This window comes from Anneissia japonica, unplaced genomic scaffold, assembly GCF_011630105.1.
Source record: "Anneissia japonica isolate Jap-2015-1 unplaced genomic scaffold, ASM1163010v1 scaffold287796_len146068_cov175, whole genome shotgun sequence".
Taxonomy (NCBI): Eukaryota; Metazoa; Echinodermata; class Crinoidea; order Comatulida; family Comatulidae; genus Anneissia; species Anneissia japonica.
The window spans coordinates 56,438-75,967 of record NW_022705151.1 but is presented as its reverse complement, the minus strand read 5'-3'; the positions used below and the strand labels follow the sequence as shown (position 1 = coordinate 75,967).

The 19,530-nt window shown below is 35.9% G+C and overlaps 3 protein-coding genes across 3 annotated transcripts in view; 1 reads left to right on the top strand and 2 right to left on the bottom strand.

The window, feature by feature from the left end:
* Window positions 1-684: 684 nt before the first annotated feature.
* LOC117105386 lies at window positions 685-4,564 on the bottom strand. The gene is made up of 4 exons (XM_033246514.1): window positions 4,228-4,564; window positions 2,719-2,853; window positions 2,189-2,395; window positions 685-1,968 (listed from the first exon to the last, which is right to left on the bottom strand). The coding sequence occupies exons 1-4, from the start codon at window positions 4,562-4,564 to the stop codon at window positions 1,436-1,438; spliced, it is 1,212 nt and encodes a 403-aa protein (XP_033102405.1). The 3' UTR covers window positions 685-1,435.
* A 10,886-nt stretch (window positions 4,565-15,450) lies between these two features.
* Window positions 15,451-16,746, bottom strand: LOC117105385 (protein ANTAGONIST OF LIKE HETEROCHROMATIN PROTEIN 1-like). Its single transcript, XM_033246513.1, has 2 exons — window positions 15,813-16,746; window positions 15,451-15,520 (listed from the first exon to the last, which is right to left on the bottom strand). The coding sequence occupies exons 1-2, from the start codon at window positions 16,244-16,246 to the stop codon at window positions 15,451-15,453; spliced, it is 504 nt and encodes a 167-aa protein (XP_033102404.1). The 5' UTR covers window positions 16,247-16,746.
* A 1,552-nt stretch (window positions 16,747-18,298) lies between these two features.
* Window positions 18,299-19,530, top strand: part of LOC117105384 — a 4,275-nt gene continuing 3,043 nt past the window's right edge. Inside the window, exons 1-3 of the mRNA XM_033246512.1 lie at window positions 18,299-18,322; window positions 18,577-18,652; window positions 18,754-18,892. Coding sequence (XP_033102403.1) covers window positions 18,589-18,652; window positions 18,754-18,892 — 203 coding nt within the window. The 5' untranslated portion in view covers window positions 18,299-18,322; window positions 18,577-18,588. The remainder of the gene's footprint in view (window positions 18,323-18,576; window positions 18,653-18,753; window positions 18,893-19,530) is intronic.

The window sequence follows — 19,530 nt, the reverse complement described above, 5'->3', positions numbered from 1 at the left end:
ACCAAGCATATTCGTAGGCACGATCCTTCCATTCAAATGTATTGGCTACTCTTTGCCTAGGCCTAGGCCCAGCAATATCTTCATCCATGTCGTCGTCGCTGCTGTTTCCCTGTCTATCCGACATATCATCTTCATCATCAGGTTGTGTAAAATTGTGGATTAAATTCTCTTCTTCGACGTCGCTTTCTGCGTCAAAAACTAAGTCCAGCGCTTCTTCGGCTGTGTAGTGTTGAATGGCGGCCATTTCCAAATCGCGATGTCAAAATATTAGTTATGATTTTCAAACGATAATTGTAGAGAATTTTTAGTTAGCACAAATCGAGTTTATACGATAATCAGCAAGAACTATGACCTCTTGACCCAAGCCAAGAACAATGAAAGGCTTGCAGTTACTAGAAATAGTAAAGTTCGTGTTGTAAACAGAAGGTATTTTTCGGGTTTTTTAACTTTTTCCGCGGTGAAAATTTCCGCCCTTCGCAGACGCTCCCTAGGGAGTTTGGGCGGAAATCACCGCCCTTGGTACGAACAGGGTTAAGATGCAATGATATTTGCAATACAGCTTTACCGAATAAATATGAGATTTCAGCAGTTTGGTAACCATGCTTACTATGTAGTCATGTTCATATTAATAATATTGCAGCATAGGTAATGTGTTTTTTATTGGTTTTTAGCAGCTATGTGCAATTTGCTGTTCACACACAAGTAACAGAAATCTCAATTTCTTTAAACACTTAGTACTATATTTATTTACAAAATCACTTTGTGGCATTACAGCCAATAGCATATTTACAATACTGTACTGGTGTTAAGCAGAAATTGCAGCGGTCTGGTTCATTAATTGCAGTACCCAGTCATCTAAATGTAGATTGTAAATTCATATGCAGGTGGGTGGTACATTACTCAAATGGCACAAGTGATTCAGACAAATTTCTCAATGCACAACATATTCTGGCAATCTTATCTATAGCAGGATCATCTTGTCCCTCCCTACATATAACAGTTTCGATGGGCAACGTTGCTTGGAAAATCCTATATTTCCTACGAACAAGTCCAATCACTCTCTCTACATGAATTCGGACATTAGCAATTTTCCTAGTTTCCTCTACTTCTAAAGCAGAGAGTTGGCTTTTGCCTCGAGTAAATGCTGGTATAGCTAGCTTGGCACAAACAAAACCAACACTGTCTGCAATATCAAAGCCCCTGTCTGCTAGCACTAGATCACCAGGGAGCAGGTTATTCAGGAGAGAACAATTCTCAGTAATATGTTTATCACTAACACGGCCGCCCCATGAATTCGATATAAATGAAATAACACCCTGTGGAGTGATACCAATGAGAAACTTAACTGTATTATGGTGCTTGTAACTAGACCAGGTCATAGCGCGAGCTGATAAAGTGGATGGCCTGTCAATAAAAACTTCAAAACAATCTATAATTACAGCCACTTTCTTACCAAATGACTGTCTAAAGGAAATTGGCATAGTTTTTGCAGGCACTCCCTTTCAGGCCAATGAATCAAATGAGATAACCTAACATCCATAACTGGCAGCCAACGATAAAAAATGCGGCTCGTAGTAGATACAGATATCGAAAATCTGTATGCCAAGTCCTGGAATGAGGCATTCAATCTCAAGCACATTAGCACGATCAATAGCTCCTGAAATTTTGTTAAAACATTGTTATGTGTTCTTGCAACACTTGGAGCTACAAAGTTGTATACAGCCATCAGGATATTAAAATCAGGAAGACCTGTGAAATACCGCACTTTGTTACTGTCGTTTTTGAACAAGTCCACATTTAAGGTCAAATCTGCAACTTTCTTGCGAAGACTGTAGATTTCATCCTGAGCTTTTTGTAGGTTGTTCTGAAGTGTGCTGATTTCAGCTACTGACAATTCTGTCTGGCACTCTTGGTTCATGGTTCCTGTTGCTGAGTCAGTTTCAAAAGTTTCCATACTACTGTCAGTTTCTATTTTAAAAAAAATATATTAAAATGAATACAACATTAATCATAAATTATAGAACATAAAATTATTAAAAATAACCACCAGTTTTTAACTGAAATACTGGATTTATTAGGAGAATAACCCATACATATCATCACTGTCATGAATTGCATATGGTGTTGTCTGTGATGTTTGTGTAAGCCATTCATTGTTGGAATATTTCACAATTATGTAATGACTTACCAGCACCAGGAAATGCATCATCAATTATTTCACCATCACCGACACCACTAGCTGCACTTATACACCGTCCTCTGGATTTTCGGTCCCTTAAACGTTTGCTGCGCTCAATAGAGAGCTTGATGGATGTTTCTGAGATATTTTCATGTCCCATCTTGAGTGTTGGAGCCCAATCTATGTTTGTTTCGTCATAAATATATGACGGTTTTCCTATTACAAAAACAAAAAAAAATACTTTTACTAACAGTAATACATGTTAGTATAGGCGTAGGCCTAGGAAAATCCAGGCTTAATGACCCATAGGACTAATAATAATGAATAGAACTAGGCCTAGCCTAGATTACTGGTGTAGTTCAGGTTAGCCTAGCCTAGACGAGGCCCTAGCTCGTGTGTTTTACTTTGGAGTGGTACGATTAAATTAACAACAAAAGTCAAGAAAAGTATCAAACGTTATGTTCACAAGACTAATGTGATCATTCAACACAAACAAAATTGTGATAAGGCTAGGCCTAGGCCCCTAGTTCCGCACTTACCGCTCACGAAGTCATCGCTACACACGCGAATGTTTGGGTAGCTCGACTCCTTGATGTCGGACCGACACAGATTTTCTATCCATTTTCTCTGCCGTTTTCTGGTCAACTCCTCCTGTACTTTTCCTTGTTTCGTGACTATAGACGATAATTTATGGAATGTATACTGCTTTGCTGTCTGTATCTGAGGAAACATAGACTCCGTTCACGTGGGTCCCCTCCTGCGTTGTAGCATCAAATCCGATGGACAACTGATTGGCTTCCAACATAAATTTCGCAGACTGGTAGTCTGATACAGCTCCTAGCTCTCGGGCCATATTTTCCACCGAGCTTCTTTTTGGGGCATTGCTTACATTTTGTTGAAATGCACTACCACATTTTATAATGAGCTGTTCTATGTGCTTGGTTGGGACTCCTAAATCTAGCATATTAAAGACAAGCTCCCTTGTTTGATGACTGTATGCACTGCCTTGTTTACAATCCCACTCGCGTGTGTGCTGCATCAAGGCTTCATTCAACTTCTCCATTCAACTAATATAGTGTTCTCTTGTTCTTTAAACTGTTTATTCTTTTTCAACTCCTCATTTTCTTTGAGTACCTTATCGTACATGGTTTTTTTTAACCATTTGTTCTGTCCTCTTTTTTTCATAACTTAATTGCCTTTGCAGATCCACGGTTTGCTTAGGCGTGATCGCCAAATTATTCCAAACGACAAATCTGCGTCCAGACGTGTTTTCTATTGTTCTACCAAAAACGCGTCTGAAAACACCATTTGGATAGGGCACCGTTTGGACGCCATATTCCGTTTGGGCTTTGCTCCTCCACTTTTAATACGGCCGAGTGCATGCATCGTCAAACGCGTCTAGACGCTCTCTTGGCGTCCAAATGTTCACCCGCTTTGCGAACGTCTTGCATACAAGTGTTTACCCGCTTTGCGAACGTCTTGCATACAAGTTTAAATCTACCGCAAAGGCCGGTAAAATCATTAAGCCTGGTCATACAACTATATCGGAAATATTTAGACCACACCATTTGCTGCAAATTTAAAGAACATCGTTAACACAGTAGGCCTACTTACATCTTCTTGCCTGAGATTTTTTTCACTCTGGTCTCCGTTTTTTGGCTCTCTAAGAATTTTCACACAGTTCAACACTCTATTTTTAGTATATGACCTCCCTTGACTATCAATAGACTGGTTGTGAATGCAAAATTCTCAACTGTCTATTTTTAGTAACTGACCCGGCACTATAAATAGACTGGTTGTGAATGCAAAATTCTCAACTGTCTATTTTTAGTAACTGACCCGGCACTATAAATAGACTGGTTGTAAATGCAAAATTCTCAACTGCTCTATCTTATCCCCCTGCACTACAACGGCTGTGCCGTTTAAATTGCATCGGCTAAGTTCGTCTGCACTGAACATGCAGTCAACCAACTGCCTAATAAATGACGTCGCAGTCGTACTGCCGGCCAACGACCGACGGTATCGCCCGTCGCTAAGGGGACACATACCCCCGATCATTACAATGCCACTTGCATTCGGTACTAGCTTCGGTGTTGGTGCAAGAAGCAGCGACGATACTGGTTTCGGCGCTGGCGGTTGTGGTGCGGCTGACTGTGTAGTTGACCTTGCCAATAATTGCTCTACTTTTTCCTCCAACAGTTGTTGCCTGCTTAGCATTCCCTCCCACAAATTTTCTTGTCTGGCTATCATCTCCATGTACATAGTTTCCTGCCTTGCAATTAGCTCCTCGCAAAACTTCTGTTGTCTGGCTACAATATCCTCTAGTTGATTGCATTTGCAGTCACTACGAGCTGTTAATAAGATAAAATGAGATATAATATACATGATAAATACACGATAAAATGATAATAATATTGATAATAAATTTATAAATAAACATACGATTTACTGTAATAATAATAATAATAATAATATACAAATTAATAACAATAGTAATAAACATACAAATTACTGTAATAATAATAATAATAATAATAATAATAATAATAATAATAATAATATTAATAATAATAATAATAATATACGAATATTTTGCATCTTTTGTACAGTATTATGAGTAAGACTCATTTTGCCACGACAGCTCACAAATGAAAGGCAATGCTTGTGTAGATTTTAATACAACTTAAAAGTAAACTTACGATAAACCGCTGTGTTGTCCAGCAGAGTGCCAATGGTTGATCAACAAATTCTTGGATGCTGTCATCAGGGTTGGAAGTCTGGATATTTTCCGCTCCTTTTCTGGGTCTCTTTAGAGGTGGCTGTGGTGGTTCATCAACGTCATCTTCCATGTCACCTGTTTGGTCTACAAGCTTCTCGGTAGATTGCAATTCTGATGTGTCTGATTTACCATCTGTTTCAAAATAAACATAAATAATTATTGATTTGAATATAGGTCTAGTAATAAAAAAAAAAAAAAAAAAAAAAAAAAATAATAATAATAATAATAATAATAATAATAAATACTTTAATAACAGCAAAAAACAGCATCATAAATGGTATGCAAATATAGTGAAATAATGAAAAAAGATCTCTCTACATACAAAACAGTAACTAACAGCATTATCGATAACAGAATTAAAAGTAATAACAAATATTTTAATATAGGTCTGTATAGTAAATTGAAAATAGATTTTAATAAAAGAAAAAAAAAATCTTACCAAGTCCACCATTCTTCCAAAACTGTTCATCCAATGCGATCAACTCAGCAGGATCATCAGACAGACCCAAGATGCGGCACTTCAACTTCTTCCCATCACAAACAATATCAACTATGTTATCAATCACAACATCACCATGCAGTTTCTTCGATTTAACTACGGCAGTACTTTCTTCGAAATCAAAATAGACTAGTGCTTCCAGTAGCAAAACGATCTGGGATATGATGGATGTTTAATTTTGAACCAGTTTATATAACTGGATGCCGCCTTGATCATTTTCCCTTTGTTTAATTTTAGCATCAGTTCCCATTGTTGCAGGGCTTTCAGCTAAACGCCCCACTCGCCTACCGATGCACAAAAGGATTGGCATTTCTATAGGCCCACTGGGTGAAAGAACGCCGTAAAATAATGAAAAAAGCGCTTTTATATTTAAAGGCAATTAGCGGACGGTACACAAATATTAATTTTTAACTTCTTATGGCCTTCTAAAAGGTTGTGTGGTTAAACCAATCAAAATCCAAACTTTTTTTTGGTGACATCCACCTACAGTTTTTATAAACCACGAATTTGTACCTCTAAACAACATTCTTCCGAGAGTTGACTTACCATTAAGATTATTTTGAAATGCTGCAACCTGACTTCACGTCCAAATTGGCTTCAGGTAGTTACTTGCGCAAAAAGAAACCAAAACCTGTATCATCTCGAGCCGCTGGTAGACCATCAGTTGTATCTGAGTTTCCACAAATTGTAGATGTTGCGAAAAATTTTGTAGAAAATAACGGGTTCGAAGGACACCGTCGAAGGCAAACCACGACAGGGCTCTGTGGAACTGGCCTAAAGCACCTTCGTGAACATCTGCTGGAAAAGTTGACGGATTGAAAGAGAAACATCCGACATTTGGTAAGTGTGCACACATCACACATATGGTCATTTCTACAGCGATCGGGTGAAATACGTAATGCAACTCAGTGCCATGCATCCAAACAACTGTAGTATTTTTTCGGTCGACAACAAGAATAAAGTGAAAATAATCATGCATGTGGCCTGGCGCTGCTACTGCAACCTACAACAAAAACGATAACACAAATTAATTAGCAATGGAAACGTCGGCGCTTTGTTTAGCATCTCAATCCCGACCGACCTAGTTTTGTCTGCAGAGCGGCGTACAAAACGTATTCCAATGGAACTTGTTATGAATATCAGCGCGTACGCCATGAACCTCCCAGGCACGTTGTCGTGATGCGATCGGCCGTGGGAACTGGTTTGCAAAAACATAATGTAGGCATACAAAAGCACCGTATATATCATTTATTCAAACATTAACACGTTTTGAGGGCTTTCCCATGCCTTTCCCCCGAAGTTTCAGATAAATGTGTATGGTGTCAACAAAAAAAGGGAGTAAAGCAATATAAAACATGCGGGCAAATAAATTCAGAAACGTAAAAAATGTGTAAGGCCTAATAATTTTGTATTTATTTTGGTATACAAAATATTACACACCCATAATAGTTATAACAAGGGAAATAGAATTCGTAATAATAATATTTGTAAAATATGCAGGTACCTGTATTAATTTTTAATTGTTTGTATTTTTTTAAATACACAACAGAAGAAATAGGGATCACAGAAGAGCATGGGTGATAACGTTACAAATATTATAAAACTGGTATGTCTATATAATAGATGAACCTACAACACATTAGAGCTTCATATAAGCCACGTGTATATATAAGAAATAATAGAAGCCATATTTGTCGAATATAATTAATTTATTCGCACTCAGTAGGCCAGCCGACCGCGCTAGACAAGGCAATAGATAATCATCCAAACGATTAACAAGCGTCCAAACGTTTCACCGGCGTCCAGACGCGAGTCGTAATTGAAGCATGTAGCATTTTAATATTCATAAAGAGAGGTAATTAGATAGGTCAATTTCTCAGACGCGTTTGATATAGTGTGTTGACCTAGACGCGTTTCTGCCGTCCTGAATAATTTGGCGATCGCGCCTAAATGGTCCAACACATAAAATAATCAAAAAACAATAAATTATGTAAAAATATTGATGTTTATTCATTTTAAAAACATTAAACAGAAGTAAAACATGAATTTTACTTTACATGAGCCAATATTATTATAATTTTAATGTATAGATACACAAAAAATTAATATATCTCCTTTAATAATGGTTAGGCCTACTTCTATAGGCGCGTTACAAGGGTAATATCTTGACAGCATACAGTCTTTGCTCATTCAAAATCATACCCATATTTAGAAACACAGTCTGTACAAATAAATTTATACATTTCCCCCCTCCATGATGTGCAATCATCACGGAACCATGTATTACAAGATCTACAAGCTGTCCATGATTCGTCTTCGAAATATGGCATATTACATTTCGCGCATGTATAATCATCACTATCATCATCATAATCATCATCATCGCTTACAGGAGATACAGGTCTGTTGGTCTTTCTTTTACTCTTTTTTGCTTTCTCTGTTTCTGCATTTGTTTCTCTGCTTTCTGCATTTGTTTCTCTTCAATGAGTCTTTGTTTTTCATCTGCTTTCCTTTTCCGCTCATTTTTTCGCATTTGTTTTTCCATCGCTTCCTTTTCTTGTTCTCTTTTAATTCTACAAGGAACTCATCCTCAGTTAATACGCGAGACTTTGTTGATTGCTTTTCTTGTTTGGGTTCAAGATTGGCGTGACAAAAACAGTTGGTACTGTTAACAGCTTACTTAGTCGGTCATCACTGGCTAATGAGGTGTTACTGTGGCGTTGCTAGCTGTAGCAGATGTTGATGCTACACTGGGGTCATCGGCTGTAGGTAATGTTGATGCTACAGGAACGTCATTAGCTGTAACTGCTATACTGCGTACGGCTGCGTTTTCGGCTACATTACCATCACCGTTAGTTGGTGCTACGGGGTGAGCATATCTATTTGCGGTTGTAGCAAGGGCCCATGCCCTGGACGTTGCGTAAGCTCCATCAGGAACTGCTCCTTGATTAAATGGACAGACTCCAGTCCCTCTGAAGCCGTTCACTGAATTAGTTACTGTTGCTGTTTGGTAATAAGCTCTACCAAACAGCTCAGAGAAGTCATGTCGTGTAACTACCTTACCAGGATTTCTTGCCATAAAGGCTGTACACTCTTCGTTATATGCAGTCTTAAGAGGTCCAAAGAATGAACGATCAAGAGGCTGTAGCCAATGTGTTGTGTACGGAGGGAGGCACAAATTGAAAATGGTGTGAAAATTCCACCATTAATCTTAGGAGATGGAGCATACCCCTTGCTTGGAAATTTGATGCGCCCCTTTCCAAACCGGCCAAATAAGCCACGAGAGCAGACGCGATTTAACTACAAACTGTCACAATGTAGAGTAATTGTAGAGCATGCATTTGGGCGGTTGAAGGGCAGATGGCGGATCTTGTTCAAACGCAATGAGCACGAAATTTACAAACTTCATCCAGTAGTGCAAACTTGTTGTACTTTACATAACATATGTACAAGTAATCATGTGCCATATGCAAATAGATGGACAGATGACGAGGTTCGGTCTAGCCTATCAGGCCAACCCGCCAGGGTTAATCAAATGGTAGAGGGCGCCAGAGCCGAGCAAGTGCCCAGTGCTTTGATAGCAGAGTTGCTGAAAGCCGATTAAGTTAAACTGATAGTTTGTGTTGGTTGTACAGTATTGCAGTATTTTTCTATATACATAATAAATTTTGATTTTATCTGGAAAAGTAGTCTTTTTTTTTTCTGTTGCCAAATTAAATATACAGTTGAACTTGCATAACTCGATTACAAAATTATGTTGGAAAATTTACCTTACATAGAAAACTCAATAATTTAGTAAAATCCGATCGAATTAGGCAAGTTTAACTGTAATTTACTGTAGACATGCAATATCAAGTATTTTTCTAGTGACCATTGACAGAAATCTGAGCTTCGACTACAAAACTTGAAATTAGGAGACGTTGCCAGGAGAAATGAACCGCAAATAGTTGAAAATTTTCATTTTATTCATTTATTTATTTTTTGATAACATGCATTACAAGTACTGTAAAAATATTGCCAGAATTAAACACACTACTATTTAACATACTACACGATACTAAAATTTAACATTTACTACTTGAATAATATTCATGTAAAAATATATATTTTCATGCACATAAAAAAGAAAGTAGGTATTGCAACTACAGCAATGCTAAATATGTTTGCATTGACAAGCGAGTTGTTCATGGAATGGAATAAAAAAAAACATTTTAAGTTGCAGAAACTATTGCTATTGATATATTAATTATAAATTTATTTTACAATAACAACAAATATGTTATCGCACTCTACACTTGACAGGGCAACATAATTTTTTAGAATGGATTGGACTAAAGTTGTAGAAAAGTTACTGCAGCTGCACACAGAAATATTGCCAGAAACTTCTATGTATAATGACACTATTGTACATAATAAATGACACTAAATAAAATATTACATATAAACATTCAGTAATCATGTAAAATGATATAATTATTGCATGCAAATTAAAATAAGGAAGTTTGAACTGCCAACTACAGCAATACTCTAATATGTTGACATTGACAAGCGAGTTGTTCATAGAATGGAATAACAAAAAACACATTTTAAGCTGCACAAGTTCTTGATTATTCATTATAAACTTATTAATAGGCTGAATAGTTAAATCTGAACATGTACTTGTGTATAAAAGATCCTTAATATTACTGCAGATTTAACTGACAGCATTGGTTTCTAATCAAAATACTTTTCACACACTGTATCATCTTTATTTTTTTCTCATTGCACATTGAAGTAGTTGTTGAAATAAGTGAACCCTTCATTTGCAGCAGATTCACATAGCAGTGACTTAGGAACATAAAATGATTTTGTAAACACACAAAAACAAAATTAAAACTGATGCCACGACTGTAGCCTTCTTGTTGTTGGTAGCCTAACTGGAAGTGGCGGGGTGGTTGCTGCTGCTGAGAAAGTGACTGACTAAGTATAGCTAAAAATTGTTGCTGGGAATCTTGTGTCTGTTTTCTTTCTTCCCTCCTTTCTGCGATTTGTTTGTCGATGACCGCTACTACTTTATCAACCTTACTTTCCATAGCGGCCTGTGACCTTCGCAATTCAGCTTCTTGCCTCTCATCGATTGTTTTCCATCTTTTGAAATTGTATTCTTGCATTTCTTTTAGGCTCTTGGTCACTGCATCCACTGTTCTATCCTTCTTGGTCTTGTTACTGGATTCATCACAAGTGTCTCCTTTAAAAATAAGAAATATGCACATTCCAAAGCTCAAACTAAATATTTTGTATAACTTTTAAAATTAATTATTAATTAATAAAAATAACTCATCAGAAGACCAAAATAAAAAAAACTTTCATGATTTAATGGTATATTTATTATTTACAATTATTAAAAGTTACTATCTAAATCCTTGAAACACTTAATGTTGTTGTTTACATTTTGTGTTTTGTTTTTAAGAATTTTTATTTACCATTCATTTTATTGAGATACATTAAGCCTCTTTTCAAGGTTTTACAGTATTCAAATAGTAATACATACAGTATCCCAATATTACTGTAGATAGTTGTATCTATTTAAACCATTGTAGTGCAGTACATGTACAGTACTGTATTGTATGTCTGGTGGATAATACAACTTTATAACTTATTGTTGTGTTGTTGGGGATGTCCATTGACCAAGTCCATAATCTCATCGAGATTCAGTCCTTTTTTATGTTAATTGTGAGGTCTGGATCTTCAAACACAAGGACTACAGTGATGTTGTAGAGGGCATTGGGTTTAGCTAAACAGCAAAGTTGAAGTTCAAACTTGATTGAATTGTCCCCACCAAATTTTAAAAGAATGTCACCATTATGGAAATGCAACTGTTCTTCTGACTTACAAAAAATATAGTGAGGGTTTGGCATAATATTTTATACAGTACTAAGAGTGACAGTAACTTTGGCAGACTACTATCAAAAATATTTAAATGCAATAATTTTCAAAATTTAAAACACAAAATAACACTTACAGTACATTTTTTAAAACTTCATGTATGTTGAATCGGTCACATTTTGGGCAAGCGTACTCGGCATCATAATTTACAGTATTTACAATAATAACATATTTACAGTACATTTTTTCAAATTTCATGTATGTTCAATCAGTCACATTTTGGGCAAGCGTACTCGGCATCGTATGTAGCACCATTGCATAATCCACACACCCAACTTAAACAGACACATTGTAGCCACTCTGGCCCTTTATAAATATTAATGTCTACTTGGCACACAGTACACAAATTGTTATTTGCTACAGAATTATTTGCCAGGGGAACTGCATGTTGAACATCACTACTTGTACTTTGGATATTTTCTAAACTAAGTTTTGCTCCTGGGGCGACATTTACTTTCCTACCCGCTTTCTTTTCATTTCATTTCCTTGGCCACGGTTTTCTTTAAGGAGCTCAATTAGTGAATTATCTAGGTCACAAGCAACTTCATTTGGCTCGCGTGCCTGCCTGTCTGGTAAACTGCCTAAAACCTCCTGTGGATTAAATGGATGCAGCTAGGCCACATTTTTTAAACCCTAAAGCAAGGTTTGCCGTAACATTTGGGGAATTGGCTTGCCACAGTCTGTTTAAAAGAGATGGAAACACTTCTTTTGTTATAGATCCTTGGCGTGACTGCTTCCTTCAGTTACACAAAATTTTTTTCCACACTATTTTTATGGGTCGGAAGACGGCAACATCCAGTGGCTGGGTCATGTGGGTTGAGTTTTGGCAGCAAAGTAGTAAAATAAATGTTGTGTTTGTTTTCGGCATTAATGACTTCAGGGCAAAAATGTGATGCTAAATTGTCTCCAATCAGCAACTTGCTGCCTGGAGTTTTAGTTTCATGGGGCACAAATACATTCAGAAACCATTGTTCAAAAGTTTCACCATCAAACCAACCGCTCTTGGTAGCAGCATATTTTGTGCCAACAGGACCGAGTTGAGTCCAATTCTCATAACAGTTTTGTGCTTTATAAACCACAAATGGAGGCAAGAGTTCTCCTGCAGCATTACCACATGCCATAATTGAAATGGCCATTTTTGAGTGTTCTTGAACCTTTTCCACTCGCCGCATTCCTCGCAGAACAATTACTTTCTTTGATCCAGGGTCATCTGTGACATTCGTTTCATCATAATTGTAAACATTTTGTGGATCAATTCCATTCAAAATGTCTTGCAAATTATCAAAATGTATGATTCAATATCCTCCTTGGACACTTTGGTCCTCGCTCTCTTTATGTTTCAGGCTGTCCTTTTACTCAGTCCATTTCGCTTCATGAAACATTCAATGAACCTTGAAACCTTCACCAGACAAGTTGTTTTTAAAACAAGGCACATTTCTGCCATTTCTATCCACTTTGCCACTTCTTCAAGTGTACTGGCAAGTATTCTTTCCTCATCATCACTCATAACTGGTGGTTTACCAACTTTTTTCATGTGTCTGTTGTTAAATTTGTTCTGTAGCGTACGTTGCACGTGGAACATTTTGCTAGCATTTGCTTGAGACATTCCATCTTTTAATTTGTCTTCAATGACATTTTCGCTTGCCATTGCCTCGATGATAACTCCTAAGCATGACCTTAGAAAAGAAACAAAAAAATATTACTAAATATTTTTATATGTACAGTAAAATAAACAGGCAGCCTAGGCCTAGCCTGTCAGTCAGTGTCAGTAGCCAACACAAATATGCCATTGATTTGAAATTTAGTTCACATTATGAAGGTGGGTGTGTCTTTTATTTTGAGTTTTAATTGACTGTACTATAATCTGTGTCTAACATAGGCCTATCATAAAGTAGGTGCGGTACTTGTAACAAATAGGCCTAGGCCTATATATTTTTTCATAGTGCCTTGGCCAGGACCTAGCTACAGTATTGTTAACCACAAATTGACCATTGTTTATGCACTGCACTTTTAAAACTACATTTTATACAATACACCATACATTTTAAAGTAAAATTACACATAAGCGGTATTTAATAATATGTAAACATTCATAGTAATGACCTACTGGTTAAGGGCAAAGCGTCTTTGTTTTGAATTTTTTCCGATAATGACACAGGAAAGTACCGTGTTGTTTACATTTACTATACAAATAAGAAAGTATAATACATATACTCCAAGTATTGAAATGCACGCCATTGTGTTGGGATTCCCAACACGATGATGTGCACTTCAATACTTGGAGTATGTATTGTTTTTTCTTCCTTTTTCTTGTTCATTACATCTTTCTTAGCAGTCTTCCTGCCTTGTTTTCCAGATGCTGTGTTTCCTATGAAAAAAAAAAAATTAAATGTCAAATTTATTATACAGTATAATATAAATTTAAATCATGCCTTCGAGGGAGGGCCCAAATATACCCATGTATTACTTAATTCTTATTAAGTACAGTAGTATGGCCATGCAGATGACTCAAGCAAATGAACAGAGCTAAATTATAAAACCTGCTACAATTATTCCAGAAACAAACATGTTACATTAATAAAATTCGAACCTAGGGCCTAGGAATAGGCATGGCCTAGCCTAAGCTTACCGCTGTCACAGTCAGCACACAGCCACGGCCCTTTCGGTATCGTTTTCTTTGTTAGACCCATGCACTTGTAGTGAAACCATCTGATGGAGCATGACGGATTCTCGCAAAAAATCATATCCATTGTGCCCATTTGCCCACAAGTACTAATACTGTCATCATCAATATTATTTTCTGCACCTTCCATTTTGTCCACAGTGTCTAAATACTCTTCTAAGTCGCTTAAATCAGAGCCAACAAAATAATTGTCTTTGCTGTAAGAAGCCATCACCGATCCACGATATATCGCCTGAACATAGATCAACAGGGCAGGCCTACGTTACGGATTGCAAGCATTCTAAGCGTGAAAAATTGTTTTTATCATTACAACTATTACAACTCATCGTGCCTTACCAGATCAAAGAAGGTCACCAATTAAGTTTATTGCCCTTTAATTGAGGCGGCGGCTAGCAAAGAACAAAGGAATCTACATTCAAGCTCTCTCCTCTCAAAATAATTATAATAATTATAATTATATTATAATAAAATGATTTATTTTGCTCACTATCAAAATATTCAACAGTTGAAATCTATTTTAACAAGTCAATTGCAAACTGTATAAACCATCAATTATTTAAAGTCTAATTATTAGAAAATTTAATTGAACCCATTTTTGAATGTATTTCAGTAATCCTCATGTTGTTGTTCATGATATACCTGCACCTGGGCATTATGTCATTTTTTACTTATCTGGTTTCGTTGAAAGTTCGTAAACACAACCCTAATGACTATCTAGAATGTTTAACAATCCATAGAGAACAATCTAATGAATTAATCCAACCAATTATGCCAAATGGTCTGTACAGCAAAATCAAGGACTAAATTAATTTATCAAGGACTAGATTACTTTTAAATTCCTTAGTAAAAAGTGAACCCCACTTAGAGATAATGGTATAACCTTATTTTACTGCTTTCAAATCAAAATACCTCATGATATAATGGTACAACCCATCATTAAAAATCTTAGTTTTCTAGATCTAGAAAAGTAAGATTTATCTTAGTTTTCTAGATCTAGAAAAGGACAGCATATCTTAGTTTTCTAGAAAACTAAGATATCTAGAAAAGTAAGATATCTTAGTTTTCTAGATCTAGAAAACTAAGATATCTTAGGTCTTAGTTTTCTAGATCTTAGTTTTCTCATGGAAGGTATAAAAATAGATTTTCTAGACATATCTTAGGTCTTAGTTTTCTAGATCTTAGTTTTCTAGACACCTATCGTTTATTTAATCGCTTAATGGGTAATCCTGGTGCTCTTTTGTCTTTGTTTCCTGGTGCTCTTTTGTATTGTTATGTCGAGTACCTAATAAATCAAATCAAAATGAAAAGAGTGCAAGCTCTTATGATTTCATAAAATCCACAGGATTTTTGAAGTTGCTGAAAAAATACACAAGAGTATGCTTCACCTAGGCTGAATTCCTTAAAATCCTTGCATCGTGTGCTCGACCAGGCCATCCAACAAACACATCTGTAAATCTGACAAAAGATAATAACAATTATAATTCTCCTAATTATATAATTTTAAACCATTTAACCATCTCATTTCTGCACTCTGTTTACCAATGAAATGTTATTTTTATATTCTCCGTGTCGATGTTTTAGGAAAAACTATTTGCAAACAAGAAAACAAAATATTACTGTTATTTTTTTTCTGCCCTCTGATGAACTGATGAAATAAGTTCGTGAAACAAGGTATAAAAAAGGTCTTGCCTTCTCCATTAGGCCTACATGCTTATATGTTAGGTTCTTCTATATTTGTGTAACTCACCTCAAGTTGTGGTCAGCAACTGCTTGAAGTACAATTGAATGCCACCCCTTCCGGTTAGAATAGTCAGTGTGGTATTGGTGAGGCGCAAGGATTTGGATGTGGCTTCCATCAATTGCGCCAGCACACTGGGGAAAGCCATATAGTCGGAGAAAACCATTCACAGTCTCATCTAGTTTATTTCCAGTAGGCCAAACAATAAATTGGTCTCGAAAATGTGTGCAAAGATGATGGCAAACTAAATGCACTATGACACATACTGTAGACCGTGCAACTCCAAATGCATTCCCGATCGATCTTAAATCGCAATTAGTTGATAACCTATAAATGGCTATTGCCACGCACTTCTCCACCGTTAACACTCTTTCGAAATTTCGTTCACGAACCAGGTATGGTGCCAGCATCTGGCAGAGACGTTCAAATGTTGTTCTACTCATTCAAAATTCTGTCTCCACTGTTGGTCGTCGAAACGCTGCAACACATCAACACTCCAAAAATTATCTGATCTTTGTAGAGCTGGTAATCTTTCTGGCCGGTTGTTGATTTCTTCTACAATAGTCCCAGCATATGCCGTCAAAATAGACTGAACAGCCATTTTTCTGTAAAGCAGGCCGGCAACAAATGCCCGATGAGTAGAGCTGCGGCGTCTCCTTCGCCTCCGCTGCACAGCATTTTTTGCGTCCAGGGTTTGGCCTAGGAAATATATTCCTACTACAAACAACGCAAACTCCTCGGGAGACATCACTACACCACCAAATTATATTGATATAAATATATGATTGAAGTGATATATAATAATATTAAAGTAAAAAACACAGAAAATTGGCAAAGTATACAAATTCACAAAGATCGCGATAGCTTTTACAGAACAGCATGTAGTATCGTGTGTGACTGTGAAGTTTTGTTTTGTTTACATGTAAAGGCCATACCAGCATACCTTTCGAGTGATGGAACTTCCGGTTGGTATCCGAATAAATTGGGGTTCGTAAATGAGCGATCTAATGACCTACCCTCTGGGCATTATGTCATTTTTGACTTATCCGGTTTCGTTGAAAGTTAACACAACCTTACGGTCCGTATCCGAATAACTTGGGTTTCGTATTTCCGGGGTAGAAAATGCAAGGCAAACTCCCACCCGACCTTACAAACTAGAGCCTAGGCCAACTGGGAAAATTACAAAAAACAAAGAAAAAATAGCCTACAGACTTACTACTATCACTGGTGTTCAGAGCCGACAACGACGTGTCAATTGTGTGTGGTGGACAGGAAATGGGTCTATCGCCAAAAATGTCGTTCAGCATCTCAAAATACGGCCATTCCCTTACCAAAATGGCCAATTCATTCCAATCGGAAAAAATCATATTGGATCCAATCGGAAAGTACATCATTGGATTTTGGCACTTTCCAATTGGAAATTACATCATTGGATTTTGGCACTTTCCAAGTAAGGTAATTAATAACACATATACAATTTTGTTGATATAAAATCAAAAATATTTTACTTAACAAAGAAAACAGGAACAAAATATTTGTGGTATCTGAAATACATTAACTTAAAATTTAAAAATCAGACAATGTTTGTATGAGTTCTTATGGTACAGTTAGAAGGAACTGTACACATGAATTGTTAAATTATTTCAGTCTTCTAGAGTTGACGAGCTTCAGCAGAAATGCAACCAGTGTCTAAAATTTATTGAACAGAGTAAACTTCGAAATCATATTGAAATATGCTCAGCCAACTCTGCACCAGCAAATGAGAGGTATACGACCATATTATTATCGTTGTTGTTTTTGTTAGGCTAGGTAATTTATCAGCATTTTTATGACCACATTCATAATTTTCGTTAATGAACAAAATCTGGACAGAATGGTTACATTTGTTAGTGTAATTCAGGCCGAGTTGGATGTTATAAAATGATCCTTGAATGAAAAGTATAAATTGAGTTGTTAATAATGTCACAAATAATCTTTGAAAATTTAGTGTAAACAATGCCCACAACACCACTTCTTTGTTAAGGTATGAATGATTTTAAATTCGATTTTCAGTGGTTGTTTTGTTTCCATTGTTATGTGTACTGATCAGGTTTTATTAAACTATTCAATGTTTTAAATCTAAATGAGAGTTTATGATCTTAGCAGCGTTTGTTTGTCTGACTCGAGTGTGGGCCCTTCCAGCGGCATATCTCAAAATAGGCTCCAAGCGTGAGCGTGTTAGGATATCTGCTTGATATAGATTTTTTTACTTTTTTTTTCATTTTGTAGCTATTTTTAACACTAGTTGACTGCGGTATTATAGGCCTACTTACACAGTATTTAAACCGCAATTTTTATTACAAAAACATATTTCTTTAAACTTAGCAGGGTAAAGGCGTTTGATAGTAAATGTAGATGGTGCGACAAGGCACAGTTTGTAATATCAGATTAATTTGTTAATTATTAGTTAATAATTAGTTTAATTTCAGAATTATGTGTTATATGATGCACAACTGGATAGTACTTTCTCTACCACTTCAGTGAGTGCTATTATTTCAAACCTGAGACAACTATAGAAGTCAAACCTATATTCTAACATGAGACAACTATAGAACTATAGAGTATAGTTGTCTCAGATTCAAACATTCCCATTTTTAATATATTTTGATATTTTAAATATTAATAATATTAATAATTTTTAATATTTTTATTTTTTATATAGCATATAATCGCCAATTAGTTCATGTAAATTTGTTTTTTGAATATTGATGACATCCCCATGTACCATTTTCAGGAGGACATTGATATGCTGTACAATCCAGACAGCATGATAAACCTGCCTGCCACGGTTGGAATTTCAAGGCCTGCGGGTAAATTTGAAATCAATGTTTTTTTGTTTTTTTATGTTTTATTTTTATAAAAAATTATTGTTCTCATTGCGATGTATCATTCACTGCGTTGTCTACATCAGCAGAATGTAGCATGTCATCATCTACATCAACTATCTTATTGCCACCCACCAACAACGTCACTGCTGCAGCCACTGAAGAAAGCGATGACCAAACACCCACTGTTGAGGAGCACCATCAGACTTACAATTCTACCTACAGGTACACTACATCTCCAAACTCTTCTTATTATAATATAATTTGTAGTAGATATTTATTTTTTTGTAATAATTACCTTTCTAATTAATATCAAGTATCATCACTTAAATTTACTTTAGCAGGCTTCCACCAGGGAGTTGAATGTTGTTGTACAAAGTCTGTTATAAAACGTTGATTATTTACAAGACAAACAAACACGTATAGTAAATTTTTACATTATTTTTTATTTATTCCGGAAATGTAACTATATACAATAGCTATAAAAATACAATTTAAAAGACCAACAAATTAATATTAAATGCATGATTGCCTATAATATAGTAGAAAGACAGACGTCTTAATTTTCTTCCTAAACGTTGATGAAAACTTTGTTAATGAGATTAAAATGCAGTTAATGAGATATACATTTTTTGAATATTGGGGAAAATATGGCAAAAGTGTAGATCATTGGATTTATCAATCTACAGTAATGTCAATTAATAATTTTTAGAAATTACATCAAATGACGCCGACATTATTATTTTTTAGTTCCTATGCATGTAATGCAATAGGAACTATTGTAATCACTCTTGCTATTTCCTATGTTTTTTATTGTGTGTAGTGTGTATGTGTGTGTGTAGACATTTATGCAAATGCGCATG